At 50.3% G+C, this 18,939-nt stretch overlaps 2 protein-coding genes across 5 annotated transcripts in view; both read right to left on the reverse strand.

The window, feature by feature from the left end:
• Akap1 (A kinase (PRKA) anchor protein 1) overlaps positions 1–18,939 on the reverse strand; it is a 30,970-nt gene that overhangs the window by 11,337 nt on the left and 694 nt on the right. The window contains exons 1-4 of one of the 4 annotated variants that reach the window (XM_013519401.1): positions 7,720–7,884; positions 4,258–4,332; positions 652–2,278; positions 245–256 (exon numbers count right to left, since the gene is read on the reverse strand). In XM_013519401.1, coding sequence (XP_013374855.1) covers positions 245–256; positions 652–2,254 — 1,615 coding nt within the window. In that variant the 5' untranslated portion in view covers positions 2,255–2,278; positions 4,258–4,332; positions 7,720–7,884. Of the gene's footprint in view, positions 1–244; positions 257–651; positions 2,279–4,257; positions 4,333–7,719; positions 7,885–18,939 lie in introns of those variants that run through there. The other 3 variants (XM_013519400.1, XM_013519402.1, XM_005394060.2) reach the window with 3 other exon arrangements.
• LOC102008175 (translation initiation factor IF-2-like) lies at positions 18,098–18,939 on the reverse strand (the record flags this gene model as incomplete). The annotated part of the gene is given in 1 exon segment (XM_013519403.1): positions 18,098–18,939. A coding segment is annotated over 1 exon segment (628 nt), but the record flags the coding sequence as incomplete, so codon positions are not given.

Here is an 18,939-nt window from a genome sequence, read left to right on the forward strand (position 1 = left end):
CAAAAGTAGGGTCAGGAGCTGCTGACCTGTAAGTTAGCGGTCTGAACTGTCTACGCTGGGGTCAGCACTCGAAAAACCCAGTGGACACTTCATTACCAAGTGCCCCTCTTCCCCGGGGTGGAACTGCAGCTGCACAGAAAAAAAATGGCTGAGGCTCTGTAGAGGAGGAGGTGACAGCAACAACGCTGGAAAGCTCGAGCCTCCCCCAAGTCCTCGGAGCTGTGGCGGTTCTCGGGACACTTACCTGTAAGAGCTTCTGGAGAAGGAGAGCAGGTGAAGACATGGAACAAGCACATGATTAAAAGGAGTCAGCAGCTGAGAAACACACACCCGCACCTGGCACTCGGGAGTATGCTGAGGCCTGTTAAAACCCCGCGAGGTGTCAGTGTTCCAAAGAGAAGAGCACACTAAGTAACTGGTGGTCCCCACGTTCGGCTGCCGCCTTCTGAAGGGGTGGGGAGGCTCCCTGGCTGGCAAAGCCAGTGACAGCGCCCGTGGCTAGGGTCACAGGGCAGCCTGATGTCTCCAGCTGGGCCACAGTGAAGGAACAGCGTCATTGTGCTGCAGAGGAAGAGGCAGGCCAGCGGCTCTCCCCTAACAAACACAGGGAGACCTCCCCGACCCTCGAGTTAGCGCCCCAGATCCTCCTACCTCCCGAGTGGTCTGCTTCCGCATCCACGCTCCATCCATCCTCAGTCCCCACGTCTGACAACTCCCCCTTCAGCACCCCATTGCTGAAGGGCTCAGTACTGTCTGGCAGCGGTGGGGTCATGGCCTTGTCCCTGAGGCTCGAGTTGGTCTCTGGGCAAGAGTCTTCGAGCCCTGACATGCTGACAGAATCTGAGCACTGCCCCGAGGAGGCCACTGAAGAGACACTCTGGCTCTTGTCCGACATGCAGGGGACACAGGTGGCCTCTTCCACCGGGCTGCTGGCCTTGTCCAGCGACTCTCTGACAGGGGTGTCTGGTGGTGGGCAGGGGGCCAGGGAGATGGGGTATGCGGAGTTCTTTGGCTTCCTGTCCTTGGTGGGGCTGGACAGCGGGCTGCTCAGGCAGCTCACGTAGGTCTTTGGTGGGGGCAGGTCTTCTGCTGGCAGGCCTGGGGAGGGGAGGGCAGTGTCCAGTGGGCTGGCAGCTGTCCCTCCCAGGGCCAGAGGGGGCTCCACAGTGTCTCGCCCCAGGACAGTTTCCTGGCTGACTGGGGCACTGTTCTCCTCCTCTTCCTGCCCGTGTGGCTGACTGGCCGCAGCCTGGCTCGCGGTGGCCAGGACCTCTTCAGTGGCTCCCAAGATCACCTGGGAGATGATCTGGAAGGCAGCCTGTTCAAGCTTCTGGTTTTCATCCACGGCCTCCTCTTTGCCCCGTTCTCCTACTGGATCTTTATCCCTGGCTTTGCCCCCTGTGGCCTGGGGTCTCCGGGTTTTCTCCTCCTCCACCAGCTCTGTGGCAGCCGATTCCATGACACTACGTAACAGCTTCCCACCTGTGTGCTCTTCTTTTGGTAGGGCCCCGACTGGCCCGACCACCAGGGGCAGCCCTCCACTCCCCTTTTCTTCCCTGCCTCCTGAGGAGGCCAGGCTGACAGCCTTGCCATTCTCGGGGCCCAAGATACGCCCCTGGGGCAGCAGACCCTCTTCAAGCAGGGTCTCCCCCCGTACTGCATCGCCGGTCCCCTCGGCCCCACCCATCTCTCTTTCTCTTGCCTTCTCCCCAGGGCCACGCTTCTCTGTGGCAGGCACCCTGCCGAGGGCGGGCTCTTGCTTACATACTTCTACCGCTTCATGGGGGAATAGTACATCCTTTGGGAATGCGAGAGGACACCCCAGAGGGGCAGATTTGGCCTCATCACCCATCACTGCTAGTTCCACCTTTGTGCTGTTGTCTTTGTGCATTCCCAGTTGGGACCTCATGTCGGTGGTGCTAGGCAGGCTGCCCGAGGACTCTGACCTGCGGTGGGGCAGGTGCATCCGTAGCAAGGCTGGGGGCTCCACTGAAGGCTTGCTTGGAGCAGACTCTTCCTGTCCTGGTGGCTGGGTGACACTGGGGGGCATGGACACAACTGTGGGACAAGCCTCTTCCTTGGGAAGTGCTTCCTTGGTGGCAGTGCTGGCCCCTAGTGCCACAGCACTGGACTCTGCCTGCTCTTCGTTGCTGCTGACCTGCTGTTTTTTACGAGAGAAAAACCACCACCAGCCGAGGAGCGCCAGCATTCCAGGCAACGCCAAGGGGAAGAGTGAACGGAACTGGACTGCCATCCTGGAGGCGTGGAACAGTTATGCCTGGGGAGAGCAGGGGAGAGGGAGAGACGGGAGTTACGAGAGCCAGGGTAAGAAGGAACACGGTGAGTTACGCCTTGACTCAGGTTCAAATGCTTCAGCGCTCTCTAGGCTGTTCTAACCTTCAGCAGAGGATGGGGACCCCAGTCCAGAGCTCTGCTTCTCAAACTACAGTCCACAACCAGAAGCCCTGAGTACCCCTCGGCCCCACCCCACACCTATTGAATCAGAGCTGCATTTTAACAAGTCCCCAGGGGAGTCAAACACACTACAATTAGAAGAAATACTAGGAGATATAATCTGCCTCTAAAGGGATGAGGGCACAGAGAATACTGGGGACAACGTCACCTGCAGGAAGTTCCCTCTGTCTTCAAGATGAGCCCCCTTGCTAACCCGTGAGATGAAGCGACGAGCCTGGGAAGTACAGAGCAGGGCGCAGCAATGGCCAGGGCTCTGGTGACTATCTCCACCTCTGGACGGAAAGCTTCAGGGATGCTGCCTGGTCACTCCAGATTCAAGCACTAACTGTTACATGCTCTCCCCACGTCACTTAACTCTCTCAACCACCTGGTTTGCAATGTATTACTATTTTAAAGGTTAAAATAACTCAAAATCAGCCGGGCATGGTGCTCATGCCTGTAATCCCAGCACTTGAGAGGCTGAGGCAGGACGATCGCTGTGAGTTCAAGGTCAGCATCACCTACAAAGTGAGTTCAAGGCCAGCCTGAAGTGCATGGGAAACGCTGTCTCAAAAACAAAGGAAAAAAAAAAAAAAAAAAAAAAAAGACAAAAATAAATAATTAAATTTTAAAAAAATAAAGTAACTCAAAATCAAGCAGAGCGTGGTGGCGTACACCTATAATCCCAGCATTCTGGGAGGCTGAGACAGAAGGATCTCAAGTTTGAGCCCACCCTGTGAAACTTAGTACCTTAGTGAGACCTTGTTTCTAAATAAACAAATAAAATTCAAAAAATAGGGGCTGGGGATTTAGCTCAGTGGCAAAGCGCCTGCCTGGCAAGTGCAAGGTCGTGAGTTCGGTTCCCGGTACCGGAGAAAAACCAAAAAAATAAAAAATAAAAAAATTCAAAAAATAAAAAATAAAAAATAAAAATGGGCTGGGAATATAGCTCAATGCAAAGGCCCTGGGTTCAATCAACCTGGGAGGGTGCTAGGGTGGGAGAGAGACACAAGGTCATCAGACAAATGAAAACCCAGCTTCTATGCCACATTAAATCTGGAACTAGTAAGTAGATCTATAGGGCAAGATGCACTATATCGGCCAAGAAAAGAGCAAGATCACACTACCTTTTGGACAGCTTTAGTAATGGCTCTTAAAACATTATGAGCATATACTGTGGCCCACAAATCCTATACCTGTAATCTTAAAAAGCAGACCTCTGTACAGCCAGAGGGAAGAATATCTAAAATGGAATTGGAATTAACCTTTCAGGGGAATGAATCACTGCTAAATATACAGTGAAGTCTGTGGATGTAACAGTACTAGTGTTGAAGAGTTGGTCTCGTGTATAGACATGGAAAAAGCACCATAACACAGAAAACAAGCTACAGGCCAAGATGTAGGTGATGGTTATGCCCACATAATCCCGTGGGAAAAGGTCACATACCAAGCCATACAGTTTAGAGAGTGAGGGGAAGCTTTGGTGCATCAACTCTGTATCTTATGACCTTGATGAATTCATCTATTAGATCTAGTAAGTTTTTAGTAGTTTCCCTGGGATTTCTTATCTATGGATATGAATAGAGAAACATTTCTGTAACAGTGGTTTTCCAGTGGAAATCCATATTAGCATCACTGGGAAAGAGCACTTAAAAGCCTCAAGTCAAAGCAACATGAAGATCAATTAAATTAAAATCTCTAAGGGTGAGAATCAACACCAGGTTTCTCTTTTTCTTTAAATCCAGGGGACTACAACTTGTGGCCAAGTTTGAGAACCACTGTTCCCCAACATCTCTCACATACCCCAAAATGTAGATTACAGGAGATCTGATTTCTATGTGCCTCACGTTCATCTTCCATATAAAGAGGAAAGACAATCTGAAAGAGGGAAGGAGAATGGTGTGCTCAGAACAGGGCAATGTACTGCTGGGCTCTGACACATATTCTCATCAGGTCAGTAAGTCCAGATTCTGGCCAGAGTTAGTGGCATACACCTTTAACCCCAGTGCTTGAGGGGTGAGGCAGGAGGACAGCTGTGAATTCAAGGCCAGCCTGTGCTACATAGTGAGAGCCTATCTCAAAAAAGCAAAACAGACAACAAAACAAAAAACTAGATTCTGATTCCTTATTAACTAGACAATCCCTTTTCAGCAGGACCTATAGCGATTTCCACAATATTCTAGCAATTCTCTGACTTTAGGAAAAAAGATTAAATGGAATGGGGTAGAGAAAAGGAAAACAAGCCCTGAAAACCACTCCCACAGAGGGCCACACCAAGGTACCAAGGCACCAAGGCCGCAAGACTCAAATCTGTTCTATTCCAGGAAGGGGTCGTTACCCACGACACAAACCTCCTCCCAAACCAGCGGGAGAAGGCCTGAGCTTCAGAACCAAAAGCTGATCCCAAGAGTCCTGCCTCTCCAACAGTCGCTAGGTCACCCCCCACCCTGCCCAGTCCCTCCAAAGCCCAGGCGCTGGCTACAGTAAGGTGGGGCTCAAACATATACTCCAGTCTGGCTTCGGTTCTGTACCCTTGGCGATCTACACCACAGCCCAGCCCAGCCCCCAGCCTGCTATGTATGTGTCCTCCTACTTCGTCTGCTGTCTTTCTGACCGTGCCCAAGCAGAACACCCAGAACCGGCAGCCAGGGTCCACCACAGCATGTGGCCTGCCTGCTGCTCTGCACAAAAAAGAGCCAACACTACCAATCACCCATCCAAGCCTCCCAGCCCAGCTTGCTCCCCAGAGCCTGGGACTCTAAACCCCCAACTTCTCCACCCCTAGTCCCCTACAAACAGTCATCTGTAGCTACTCAACTGAGAAGTTCAACCCAAAAAACACAGCTGCCCTCTGTTGTTATGCCAGGAGGCTGTGCTGGACAAATGCTAACCTCAGACCACCCAACCCACGGAATCTAGAATGATCCACCAGGATTCCCTGTGAACACACTCCCCAGCCTCCACTCCCACTCTGGGCTGCAACCACTGACTAGACCTGCTGCCAAGAAACGAGGAACCAGGAGCCCCGCTTCCTCAAGGTGAGTGGCTCAGGACACACAGCCCTTTCTGTGGGACTGCTTCCTTGCTACCTGAAGATTAGAATTAGACAGCCATCCTCCACCAACACTGGAGGCCCTGGGGTCAGCAGCCACACACCCGAAGGCCTCGGCTGCAACTCATCAGCCTTGCCAGGCATTGGGGTAAGCACACTTGCTGCTAGAAGGCCCTTCAGAGGGGCTCCCAGAGGCAACTTATGCCCCTCCACCAACCCCCACTTCCCACCAGTCAAGAAAACAGCTAGCTCCTTAGTCCCTCACATTCGTCAGTCATCCCAAACAAGAGGACATCTTGGGATGGTTGAGACCTTTTTCACTGATTTATACTGCCTGCTAGGTCTACAGGAGGCGATGCAGAATGCACCCATCTTTCCTGAACGCTCAAGCTGCACATGTGCACCCCTTCAGCCCCGCAAGGTTTTCTGCCATCCTCTTTCCTTCCTTCCCTGGCTGCGGTAGACTCTTATGAGACGTAGTCTTTGTCCAGGTATTCTGTTTTTAAATCTCAACCTCCCTATATTTAAGTGAACTGAACATCATAGGTTCTGCAGCCTTCACCTTCAAGCTAACTGGAGGCTGCCTCTGCAGCTGTCTTCTCCCCAAGCCTGGGAGGCAGGCCAGCCTGTAGTCAGGGGAAAGCTGCCCGCAGGGATGCTGCAGAGCCATGCCCTAGGACTATGGGGGACACTCAGCTATTTTGAATCTGTTGGAATTAAATCGCTGCCTGCTTATTTTTAGCAGGTCCATTTCCCCGGGAATAGATGCACACTGGCTCACTGCCAAGCAGTCACAAAGCGCTGAAGCCAGGCACGTGCTTCAGCCACAAGGCCTTCGCATTCATCTGTGTGCGCCAGGCTCTAAACGGAACCCTCCTTTCTCTGGAGAAGTAGCTGAGCTTCTCAGAATGGCTCTTGGAGAAGCTGTGGCCTCACTCCCAACCCTGCTTATGGACCAGTAACTGCAGCCTAGAGCTTTCGGCTAAACAAGAAAACAAATTCCTGGGAATGGTACAAAAAAGTGCTGGTCCCAGTGACTAAGCCAATTTGGCTGCAGTTACTGTGAAAAGGAGCTACATGTAATTGAAGGGAAAGTCAATCACAAAAACAACAGCTTAGGAGCCAAGTGCACAAGTCACTTTGGGTTTGGGCCCACTCAGCGCAGCCACATCCACTTGATGCTCTGATTGAACCGTGCACCTCCACAGGAATCCCAACATTTCTTCCATTACTCCAGTGTCCTGCTGCCAGCGCCCTCCTGGGCTGTTTACCAGGCAGGCACCTGCCCAAGACACCCCACCTTCAGAGTGCAGCACAGTGAGCTCTTGCTGAGAGCTCTTCCCCTTGACCAGGTCTTGCCGGGGTAGGGAATCTGAACTGACAGACGAGGTGGTTGCCCCCAGCATTCAGAGACGGTGCACTTTAGGTTGAGACTTCCTCCACTTGGTGGGAGCACAGCCTGGGAAGATCACACATTCAGAGTTCCCTGGTAGACAGCTGCAAGAGTACCTCTTGATTTGTACTACAAAGGTTTTCTCGTTCCTCATCAGGTTAAGTGGCTCATCTGGCTCACACTCAAATCTATATGAGCTGCTACAAGAAGCTCTGTCACCAAAAGCTCACAATTCAGAAGCAAACTCAACCTCTCACTCACACTCATCCTCACAGACCCTTTGCCCCACAAGCAGCCAAGCCAAGAAGTAGACAATGGGAGCCCAGAAAGATCTCCCTCAGAGGGCCAGGGTGTCCTCAAGTTGCGATGAGTGGGGGAGCGGTGGGACACAAATGACGGTAGCAGTTCCTCTGCAGGTTGGAGGTGCAACAGTCACAGGGCAGAGCTGGAGCAAGTCCTAGGGCGAGAAGCTAACGAGCAGGTAGGGGCCAGACAAAGGCAGCATGACCTTTACAGTCAGGGCGATGAGAACAGTTGCAACATGGTCAAAATAGAGCAGGTCACCAGAGGCAACGGCTGGGCGAGCCCCATGTGGCGATTGCTATCCAAGATTGGCAGGCGCTTAGAAACAGGGGGTTATTGAGCATGTGAAATGTGACAAGTGTGACTGAGGAACTAAATTTCAAATTTTACTGAAAGTTAATTTAAACAGCCACATGCAGCTGATGGCTACCTACCAAACAGTACAGTTCTACGTGGTGTTCCCAGAAGACCCTGAGAAACATGAGGGCTGGCCAGAGGCTGTGAGGCCAGCACCTACCTTGCTGGCAGCGTGTGGTCCGGCTTCTGAGGTGGGGGCGATGGTGGCCTGGATCACTCTCCCACAGCAGCATGGCTGGGGCCCAGGTTCAGAGTGCTGGAGCCATGCCTCTGGCGGGCTGGTCTTGGCCCAACCCCGGTGTTCCTTGCATCTTGGGGGCCTGAGAGAGCTGAGTCATGAGGGCACCCGCACCATTCCATTAGCTCACAGAGGGGGTGTGAGGCTCTGTCCAGGCTGTCCCCACACCCTCCATTGTGATGGCGCCACAGATAGCAGGTGAGCCGGTATGGCCAGACCAACATGCACTGGGGCAGCTAGATGCTCCCGGGCGCATCAGCAGTCAGGATGGTCATGGAACATGTTCCTAGCCCGCATCACAGGAGGGCCAAGGTTCAACCAATACCTGCTCAGCAAAGTCTTCTCTGGTTAAAACAGTATCCCACAGTCCAGTACCAAGAGATCCAGGTAAGGAGAGCCGGAAGCCAAAAATCCCTCTCTGCCTGACAGTCTCTTCCTCATCCAGTCCAAATAGAAGTTCAACTCATTCCTGGCGTGGAAAACTTGGTAACAAAGGGAGCACACAAGGGTGGAAAATCAGCCTCTCTCCTATGCTCACCAACCCAATGCGGGTCCAGCCCCACTCCTCTTTGAGTGACAGGGGTGGGGGGAAAGATCACCCACTGCTCTCACCAAGGCCTTCCCAATTACCTCATCAGGGGCTAGGGATATAATTTTAGAAAACCGTGAAGGTGAAATATTTATATGCTCTGAAAAGAAACCAGGGGTTGAAGGAAGGATAGGGGAATAGGGGAAAAAAAAGAATGAAATTATATCATGTACAGGTACAAATTCCCTATAATGAATGTGATCACTATGTATACCTAAAATGTACCAATAAACTTATTAAAAAAAAAAAAGAAAGAAAAGAAAACTATTAATACTGTGTCCAGCCCACCCTACCCCTTATCTTGGGCTCTTAGAGACCACTGGGCTTTATAAGTGAATACCGTCAGGTTCCTGAGGGTGGTTACAAAGGTGCAGAAATGTATACCTGGGTTTATGAAGTTCCTGCCTACGACCACAGAATATGCCATACAGGACCGCCCAAAAGGCCTGAGCAGAGATCTGACAGCAAGTGTGTTTAGAAGCCCATAAAGATGACCTATGCCCTCAGAAGAAACCAGATGATGCACAGCAAAACACTCTTCCAGCCACTACCTCCAGTAGGCAGAGAGAAGACCCCAATTTTCCAAAGAATGGACTTATGAGCAACTTAGCAACCACATAAAGGGATAAGAGGGCAATTTCTATCAATAAATACTTATTGGCACCTGCAGAGTACAACACAATATAACAGAAATGAAAAAGACAAGTCACTATCCTTAAAACACTTTCAATCTTTCCATTTCTTTGGGGACAAAAACAATAACCTCATCTCCAGTGAGCTGGTTATGCCAGCATCTGATCAGATGAAAGTCTGGTCTAAGAGACAGGTAAGTGTCCAGCTGGCAGTGTGGACCATCTATGAAACAGGTACCAGCTTTCTAAGAGTAAGATGTTCCAAAGTTGGGGGAGGGGTGTAAAGGACACTAGCCTGAATATTAGCATTATGAGAGCCAAGGAGGGTTGGAGGTTGCCCTATCTAGCATGTAGACTTTCAATCAATACAAATTTTCACCACCTCCTGGTGGCCAGATCCAGGTCCCCTCTTGTCTATTTATTACCTCCAGAAAGTAATGCTAGCTTCTTTCCTGGTGGAAGGGATCTACCAAGCTAGTTGTATTTTCCCACTTTCCACCAATCAAGTGTTCAGCCACACATACTCCCATCCCATGCAACCTTCAAAGGTGTCTGCCCTTCTGCACACATCACCTTGCCTCTTGTTGGATACCCAGCCATGTACATACATTTTCTTAGAAAACTACTGGAGGATGTGGTCCACCAAGACAAGACAGTAAACCAAGAAATGAAGAAAGGAGAAAGATGCTGGATCCAAGAAGGAACACAAGGTGAGAAATTCCCAGGAGGAAGGGCAGACAGTGCCAGGGGGAAGAGATGCTTCCCAAGAACAGTATGGCTCTATTAAGAGCACCTGGTATGTTTAAACACAGTAAGAGAAGCTTTCCACCAATGGCATGGGTTCTAAGCAAGGACTGAGAGGTTCAGGGGAGGGCAGAAGAACTGGTGAGATACAGAAAAAAGAAATGCCAGGTGTGGTGATGCACGCCTGTAACCTCAGCACTCGGGAGACTGAGGCAGGAGGACTGCCAGGAGTTCAAAGGCCCACCTGGGGTACACAGTGAGTTCAGGGCCAGCCTGGACTATATATCAAGACCCTGCCTATTTAAAAAAAAAAAAAAAAAAAAAAAAAGACAGACCAGGGTACTAACTAGGACATGAGAAAAGAAACACGGAAAACCAAGAACTCTCCACTGCCGTAAGCAATGTTTGTACTGTAATAATGTATACCCTGAATTGCTACTTGACCTCATCTTGGGAGGATGAGGGAAGAAAGCAGTGCAGGAATGAACTAAGTCCTTATCTCTCACAGTAGGGAGAAAAAAAATTAGCAAATACCTTTTTAAAAGAAAGCTGCATGTGAGGCACATGCCTGTAATACCAACACTAGGGAGGCTGAAGTAGGAGGAGTTCAAGACCAGCCTGGGCTACATAGTGAGCTCAAGGCCAGCCAGGAATACATAGTGAGACCCTGTCTCAAAAACCAAAATAAATAAATAAATAAATTTTTAAAATATTTTTTAAAGAAAAAGTATGCTATGAAGAAACAGTGGTAAAAAGAAATACTTAAAAAAAAAGAAACAGCGGTAAAAAAATAAAAAATAAAAAAAAGGAAACAGTGGAAAGCGGCAATGACAGCAGATGAAGAATTAAAGGTAGCTACCACTGGAAGAAAACAGTAGACAGGCAGGTACACACAGGGCAAAGAATATTCTTGAAGCTCAAACCCAGGGCTTTAGGGGGCTGGGGATTTAGCTCAGCGGCACAGTGCCTGCCTGGCAAGCTCGAGGTTGTGAGTTCAATTTCCGGGAGCGGAGGGGGAAACCCAGGGCTTTGCATATGCTAGGCAAATACTCTACCACCAAGCTACACCTCCAGCAAAGGACTGTCCTTTCAAACCTTGTAGATAGTCAAAAAGTTAAATACACTGGGTGTGGTGGTGGAAGGCTGAGGCAGCAGGATCACTATTGACTTGTGAGACCTTGTTTCAAAATACATAATTTTTTAAAGGGCTGAGGACACAGCTCAGTGTAAAGACTCTGGGTTCAATCCTCAGTACTGTAAACACACACACACACAGTCAACTCTTTTGGCAGGCAACACTAACACAAAGTTCATTCTTAAGCTATATACAAGTAACAATGGGTGCTGTTACCACACAGCTTTGTGTTTCATATGAACCATAATAAATATCTATTAGTGCCAACTCATCTAAATACAAACTTTTAAGGGGCTGGGGATTTAGCTCAGCAGCACAGTGCTTGCCTGGCAAGCGTGAGGTCGTGAGTTCAATTCCCGGTACCGGAAAAAAAGCAAAAATAAATAAATAAATAAATAAATAAATACAAACTTTTAATGTTTTCTTAATCCCACAATAGGTGATATCAAATTTGCTTCAGATACCCCTAACCTGCCCTGCTGGCAGAAAGGTAATACTCAAGAAAAGAACATGCTTCCTGACACATCCTTCAGGAACCACGAGAATGGTCTCCCCACCTGACTGGGGGCTAACCAGCATCAGAGAGCAGGATCCCCCAGGGCCAGCCATTTAATAAAGATTTAAATACCCCCTGTGAACAGGTTCCACAGGCTACGCAGGGAAAGAGCTCTCAGGAAGCGAAGGTGGAGGTGGGGCCTCAAATTTCAGATAATAAGATAGTGCAGGGTAGATTCAGCAACTCAATGCAATACACCTGTGACCTCTCTCAGGGAGCTGAGAGCAAGCCCCAAGCCTGAAGGTGTCCCTTGCACACAATGAATTAATTACAGTCCTGTGCATGTAGGAAGGTAGCAGGGAGGCTGAGAAACGGTTCTCTTCCATGGTTTTTCTGAAAGGCAGGGGGTCTGGGGAAGGGAAAGCTCTAGGCTGAATGGTGAGGGAATGCCTCTCAGGAGTGGCTCCAAGCCGGAACACTGAGAGCTGTGCCAGGAACTGGGGCGAAGCAGGAGGAAGAAGGGGAGAAAATTCCAGGCAGGGAGAACATGTGCCAAAGTCCCAAGGCAGAACAGTCTTGGCTGACTCAAGAGACAGCAAGAAGGAGAGGCCAAGATGGGGTCAGAGCACCGCCGCCAGAGAAACGGCTTTCAAGGGCAATGGGCAGAAGGTAGATCTGGACTTGCAAGACCCGGAAGAACTCAGCTCCTGGGCCTTCCCCTAGAGGGAAAAAGACCAGGGGCTTTCCTCTTAACTCCTGAACAGCTGCTTCCAGACTTCATTCCAGGAAGAAGATGCCCCTCGTTGGGAGCATGACAGGAACGCTGTGTTTGGTAAGCAGGGGCTTGCTTTTTACTTGGAGTTCTCAGCAAATGCACTTGCCAGGAAGCCCTGCGGCCACACGACACATTAGCTCAAAGAACCAACTGCTGGACCTGTACCTCGGTCTCCACCCCACAGCAGAATCTGTTCCAGTAAGGCAGTCCAGCCCCTGGAGGCAGGCACACACAGTCTCTTGCCACTTCATTTGAATCAGACTTTGCAAAAACAGCCTTGCTCTCCAGCCAACATAAACCATAGGCAATAGAGGGCCTTATATGGCTGAAGCTTTCTTAATCAGGAACAGATAGATGGGCTGGAGTTGGCAGCTGCATGTTAGAGGACGGGGGTGGAGAGCATGGGGAACATATAAACTTATTTGTCAAACTCCTTTTTCACCCCTCTTCTGCTTCACTCACTTCCCAGCAAAGAACTACTGGAGGCCACAGCTTTGCTGCCAGCTGTTTGTATTTTGTTTTAAGCCAGATGACACCAGTAATCAGACTGCTAGTTGATCCATACTTTTCATTAGAGTTTTTTGTGTCCACTGAGGGCCTGGGTCCTTAGGCTGGATAACTTCACAGGAAAATGGGGTTACGTGGTTTCCTGAGAAACCAGATGCTGTAACGTGGGGTCTTCACTCCCTAGGCAGCAGTCCTGGCCCCTGGTTCCCAGCTCACTGGACTGCCTCAGTCACAGGCCTGCCTGGCCCAGGAGGCGGGGCTGGGGCCCTGCCACTGAGCCAGAACCGAAAAATTAGCCCCAGAGACCTCTTGAGAAGCTATCCTGTCCACACAGCCCATGGCAGTCTCTAGGGTGGCTTTACTCTCCTACCTTTCCTGATTAGGCAGAGGCAGTGGCAAGATCTGTCCTGGACACTGCAGCCACATGTACTTGGCTGTCCTAACGGATGCCACCTGCTAAAAATAGCACCAGCACATGCTTGGCCGAGTGGGCCACACCAAAATCAAAGGACAAAGCAAGGAGGTTATTCTCAGCCCTGCCTTTCTTCCCAGAGACAGTTCAAGGCACACATAGGTGTCCGTCTCCCTCCAATGCAGCTCAAGGAATGGAAGTCACTCCGCTGCTCTGTCGGAGGGGCATGTACAGAAGATGTACAGGAGGCGATATATAGAAGCCTGGACCGCTCCCCATGATATGTGGTTCCTGGACCTCACAAAGGCACACGAAGGCCAAAGCTGGAGAGCAGGGGGTGGAGCCAGGGGCTGTGCTTGAACAGATCTGTTGCCTCCTCCAACCAGGACCAGGCTGCTCCTGGGTAACAGCCTGTTGAGGGCCAGGGGATGGTCTCATGACCTCCATGTGAGGTCTGACAGGCCATGTTATTATTAGCTGGGCAATGAGTGAGTTCAAGGTTGTCTTTTCAACCTGCTGAGATTCAAAGCAGTTTCTCGGACCCTATGACACAGCTACCTAGTCTATGAGGCTTTTTTATTCGTGATCCTTCCTTGGGCATTTCAAGTGTGCATTTGCCTGATGGCAAATAGGAAAATAGGGCTTTTGAAAGACAACAGTTAGAGCAGATCATGAACTTCAGTCTCCTATAAAATGGGTTATAAGAGTAACTCCCTCACAGGACTTACAGACCCAGTTTTTGGGATAAATGGTTTTAATCTCATAAACCCAGGTTCATTTTCAGGGTGAGGATGGAGTGATAATGGGGCAGTAAAAAAGAAACAGCCTCTGGGCATGGCTTACAGGGAAGAGAAATAAGGGAGAGGAGAAAAGGGGAAGGAAGAGACAGAGGAGAGGGAGGGATGCCTTGACCCAGACCCAAAGTTGGCCCAGGCCTCCCAGTGTCCTGACATCAGTATACCCTCATCAGGGTCTCAGTTTCCTCATTCACAAACTATAGACATTTAACCTCATAGTACTGAGGATAACTTGGCACAGTTAAAACCTCCCAGGTGGGTGCCAAGCTGTATACCTGTGGATCTAGGTACTCTGGAAGCTAAGGAAACTGGATCACTTGAGTCCAGGAGTTCTAGGACAGCCTGGGCAACACAGTAAGACCCATCTTAAAAATAAAAGTTGGGCATGGTGGTTACACCTCTAATCCTAGCACTCAGGGAGGCTGAGGCAAGAGAACTGCAAGTTTGAACCCAGCCTGTGCAACCTGGCAAGAACCTTTCTCAAAATAAAAGTAAAAGAGCTAGGGATATAGTCCAAAGAGCTAGGGATGTAGTCTAAGACCCTGCATTCAATTCCTCAGTGTCAGTAAATAATCCTTCTTAGATGCCAGTAGGTGCTCAGTAAGTGACTATAACACATCTATTACATCTGGCTCCAAGAAAAGAGGTTTCACCCTACCTGCCAAAAGCCAGTCCAAGGGTTCAAATAAAGTACACCTAGGGCTGGATGAGAAACCATCTAGAATAACCCCACTTCCCCGTGGTTACCCTACACCAACACTTTAAGATCTACACTGTGGCTCCTTTAAACGACCTCCCAACATTTAACAGAGGGCCTATCCTGGGGTCTTGTAGGGTCGTTAGGTCAAGCTAGTGACAGCTGACATTTGGAGACCAAGGACCATTACCGTTAACAAGCACACTTAAGATAATAACCAGGGCTTAGGGTTTGGCCTTCTGCTTCATGCTTGTGTCCCCCATACCACTCGGTAAGCTTCTCTCCCAAACTGTTTCATAACTGATCATTCCCATCCCAACTGCAGACCAGAACTTACTTCTTAACAGGCTATTAAGAGCTGATATAAAAACAAATAATTTGTTACCAAGGCTGTTGGGTTTATAAATGATGGAAGACTAAGTCCAAACATGTGATGCTCTGGAGATTTACAAGTTGAAGCAATTAAACTTTTAGAGTTGGGCAAAGAACTGTCCAACCAGTGCTAGACCAGCAACTGTCCAACAATTTTCTGTGACAATAATATTCTTATCAGTGCTGTCCAGTATGGCAGCCCAAATACACTCCCCCCAGTAGGCCCCCAGGAGCATAAGCTGAGTGCTTTAAATGTCCACCAACCCTCCTTTGCAGCTGAAGAAACCAGGACCTCTGGGGGCCACCTGGCCTGCCTAGACTCACAGCCAGGTTTCAGCCCTGAGAACTGCACCAAGCCCAGGGTACTTCTTGCAAGCACAGCCCAGCAATGAGACAAGCCCCATCGGTCCTAAGCTCTGCACAGGTTCACTTCCAGAACACATCTTGGGAACCTGCTTTGTTCCCAAGTGTGAAAGGGCCACAGTGACACAAGGCAAAGTGAACAACACAGCCAGCCAGGAGTACAGGATGGGAAACAGAATGTTAACTACCAAAGGCTACAGACTACCAGACCACTGGCAAGACGAGTGGCAGAGATGCCCAGATGACAAGCACCTAGACTGAATGAAACTTGGCACCACCATTTAGGAGGAAAGTCAAGGAAAAATACACCCTAAAAGCTACCTATTACTAGGAAGCTAGTCCTCAGAATGCTGATTATACTCACTCCTCCACTGCAACAATCTGCTTAGAAAGCAGCACAAAGGCTAGGAGAAGAGGCCAAGGAATTAAGAATTTTCCTCAGTTGTCCTCACAAAAGCCCGCTAGGACCTAACCCAAGGCTGCTGGTGAGTTTCTCCACCTCTCAATTTGTATTTTTGTTCCCGCCATTGAAAATGTGGAATGACCTCCCAGCTTCACCCTCAGCTGCACTCAGAGGTGCAAGGATTAAAGGATTAAGGAGGTGCTTGCTTGCTCACTGCTCACCCAGCACAAGAACTATGAAGGAAGAGGCAGCCTCTAAATTTGTCCACACAACCCCAGGAGCTACTACTTTAGCCAGACTCTGCCCTGCTCCAAACATGCTCATCGACTGTGCCTTCCACTGCCCAGGTTTAAAATGTACTGCAGCCGGTCGTAGTGGCATACACCTGTAATCCCAGCACTTCGGAGGCTGAGGTGGGAGGATCACTGTGAGTTCAAGGCCAGCCTGGGCTACAAAGTGAGTTCAACACCAGCCTGAACTGCATAGAGAAACTCTGTCTCAAAAAAAAAAAAAAAAGAAAAAATGAGGTACTAGGGCCACCCAGTTCACTGAGTGGGGTACCACATCCTGATGCTCATTAAGTGGACCTGCATGAGGTATCACACCAGGAAGGGATGTGGAAGAAACAGAAACTTTGTCCCAGGAGCAGTTTAGGACTAATACACCCCTCGCTATGAAGATTAACAACTGTCAAACAGTCTGAGATCATTTCAGTGAAACCAGAGTCCCACAGAACCCAGCACACCCCATAGCAGAGGAAACTTGCTCAGAATGAGCCGAAGGTATTAACCCACACCAGAACAACTGTTAACTTCCCCACACCAGAGAGACAGTCTGAGCTGCTGCAGGCCCGGGCATCCTAGACTCAGCGGCACTTTTGGAAGGAGTGGCTGGGAAAAACAGGCCAGCTCTCCAGGCACGTGGGCTAAGCGCTGCCACCTTCAAAGCTCTAAAATGCCCACATGAGCAAGATATACTGAGCCATGAGGCTAGCCTGCGAAGTGTGGGGAAACCAATTTGTCTCTCCTTTCCTTCCAATGAAGTTTCTAGGTCAGAGGCTAGAGGGAGGGGTACTTTTAATAAAATTCAAATCTCTCAAGTGATTCCAGTGCAATTTAAGACTCTTGAGATTCCTTGGGGGAAGAGAAGAGAAACAATGCGTAAGCACCTATCATGCACCAGACACAGTCCCTGGTCTCACAAATTCGATCTCCATCTGTCTTTAGGAAAGGAAAGGGAACACTGGAAACTAGAACTACCTTGCCCCACAAACTATAGCTAGACCAGCCTGGTCCAAGCCCAAGAATAACCTGGGTTACCTGCTAGCAAGACAAACCGCTTTAAAACATTAATGTTCAGCAACCTTACACTGGAGACATACCAACTTCAGCACCAGAGCAGATACTGCCAATGTCACCTGCAGTGACCAAGTGTGAATGCACTTCCAGAAATAGCAGGGGCACAGAAGACGCTCCTAGTACAAGGGACCTCTGCAGAAATTCACTATACCTGTCCCATTCCCAGGTCAGTAGCAGTTAACAGAACACGCATGACAACGGAGCCTATTTAACCCGGTAACCAGTAGTGACTCGCATACCGGTAGGACACAAAGGACCTCCTCTAGTATAGGGCCATATTTTACATGACTACTCCCAAGAATTATTACTCTGAACTAACGAAACTGGTTAGAGATGAGACAAGAAAGACTCAACACAAGTCAAAAAGCCCCCAGAACAAAACTTGTTTTCAGTGCTCAGAAATCTTAAATAACCAGCAGGTGAACCACCAAAAACAGAAGAATCAGGTAAGTGATCAAGTCATTCAGCCCTCTTTATTGCAAAGGTGATCTGCACCTTTAAGAGCAGAATGGCTGGGTGGTGCTAAAGAGTCCAAGCTTGGCCTTCTAAATAAAGTGAAGAGTTTTTTAAAAATACTAATTTGAGAAGGAGTTCGTACAAAGTATTAATCACCAGAAATAATCATTGCAACATGGGGGCGGTGGAGGGAATAAGGTAACAAACCAACTAATAGACAGACATGGTGGCGCCAGGTCCAGCCACCCAGATTTCACTGCAGGAGATAAATTTAAACAAGTAGCCTGCACTTCAGTAGAAGAAAGGCAGTTTCAACCTCCCTAATTGCCCTTGCACATATACGCTACCCCACCCGGCTTCAGAGGCCTCCAGTCCCACCTGGAGCGAAGTCCACCAGGTTTGTGTTAACCGCAGCGCAGGGACAGTAAGGGGTCTGAGCCCCGTGCATCTCCGAAAGCGAGGACAGTCCCGCACTGCCCAGAACTTCCCTGCAGTCCCTGGTGACTTCTGGAACAACCTTCCACCACTAGCGCTTTTCCTCTCCTATTCCCTGGGATAAGGAAACAGGAAGAACGTAACCTGGGGCACTACATAACTGAAACTATTTAGCCCGCCTCTTAAGTGTCCAGCCCCGTGGCCTCTGAGAGCACATTTTTAACCCACACCCCAGAAGGGTGCGTGGTTTCTCCAGATCTCCGGCCTGAGGCGGGGTGGGGGTGGGGTGCACGTGACCCTAGGCGCCCCCAGGCGGGAGGATGGGTAGGGAGAAGGCTTGAAGTTAACAAGGCACCTCAAGCTGGACAACCTCTACTTCTGCCAACGCTGTTTCCTCTCGACACGGCGTAGCCCTGGACCTCCGGACGCGAACTTGGTTTGATCGCTCCTCCGCCCCACACACCGTTCGGATCACAGCCGGCCTCCCAACGCATCCTCCCGGCTCCGGCCGCCCGCCGAGTCTCCCCACGTTCTCCGCAGGGAACTCCAGCGGTTTGGAGAGCTTGCCTCCATCAGGCTTGCCACCATCGCCGGGGCCACCCGGGGCGAGCCCACGGGGCCCAGAAGTTAGAAGAGGACCCGAAGGACCCAAGAAACTCCCCTTCCTCAGCGGGAGAGGGGGTTCCCGCGGGGCCTGGGGGACCTCCTCGCCCTCGGAGCACCCGGCCCTGCCTACGCCCGCCCCGCCGCCGCCTCGCCCGTCCGGGCTCCGACTGGGTACACACGACCTTTGAAAAGTAAACGCGAGCGGGGCTGGGCGACCTTGGGTGGGACGCGCTGAGGTCCCAGCTACCGGCGGGGTGCGTGCGCGGGGAAAGTTCGGGCGCCCAGGGGCTCCCGGGTGCGGCGTCCTCGCTCCCGCCGCCGAGGACGGCGCCGCGCGCGGGGCAAGCCCGCACACCCGACCTGTC

The sequence above is a fragment of the Chinchilla lanigera genome, unplaced genomic scaffold (genome assembly GCF_000276665.1).
Source record: "Chinchilla lanigera isolate Chin_1 unplaced genomic scaffold, ChiLan1.0 scaffold00050, whole genome shotgun sequence".
In the NCBI taxonomy this organism is placed as follows: Eukaryota; Metazoa; Chordata; class Mammalia; order Rodentia; family Chinchillidae; genus Chinchilla; species Chinchilla lanigera.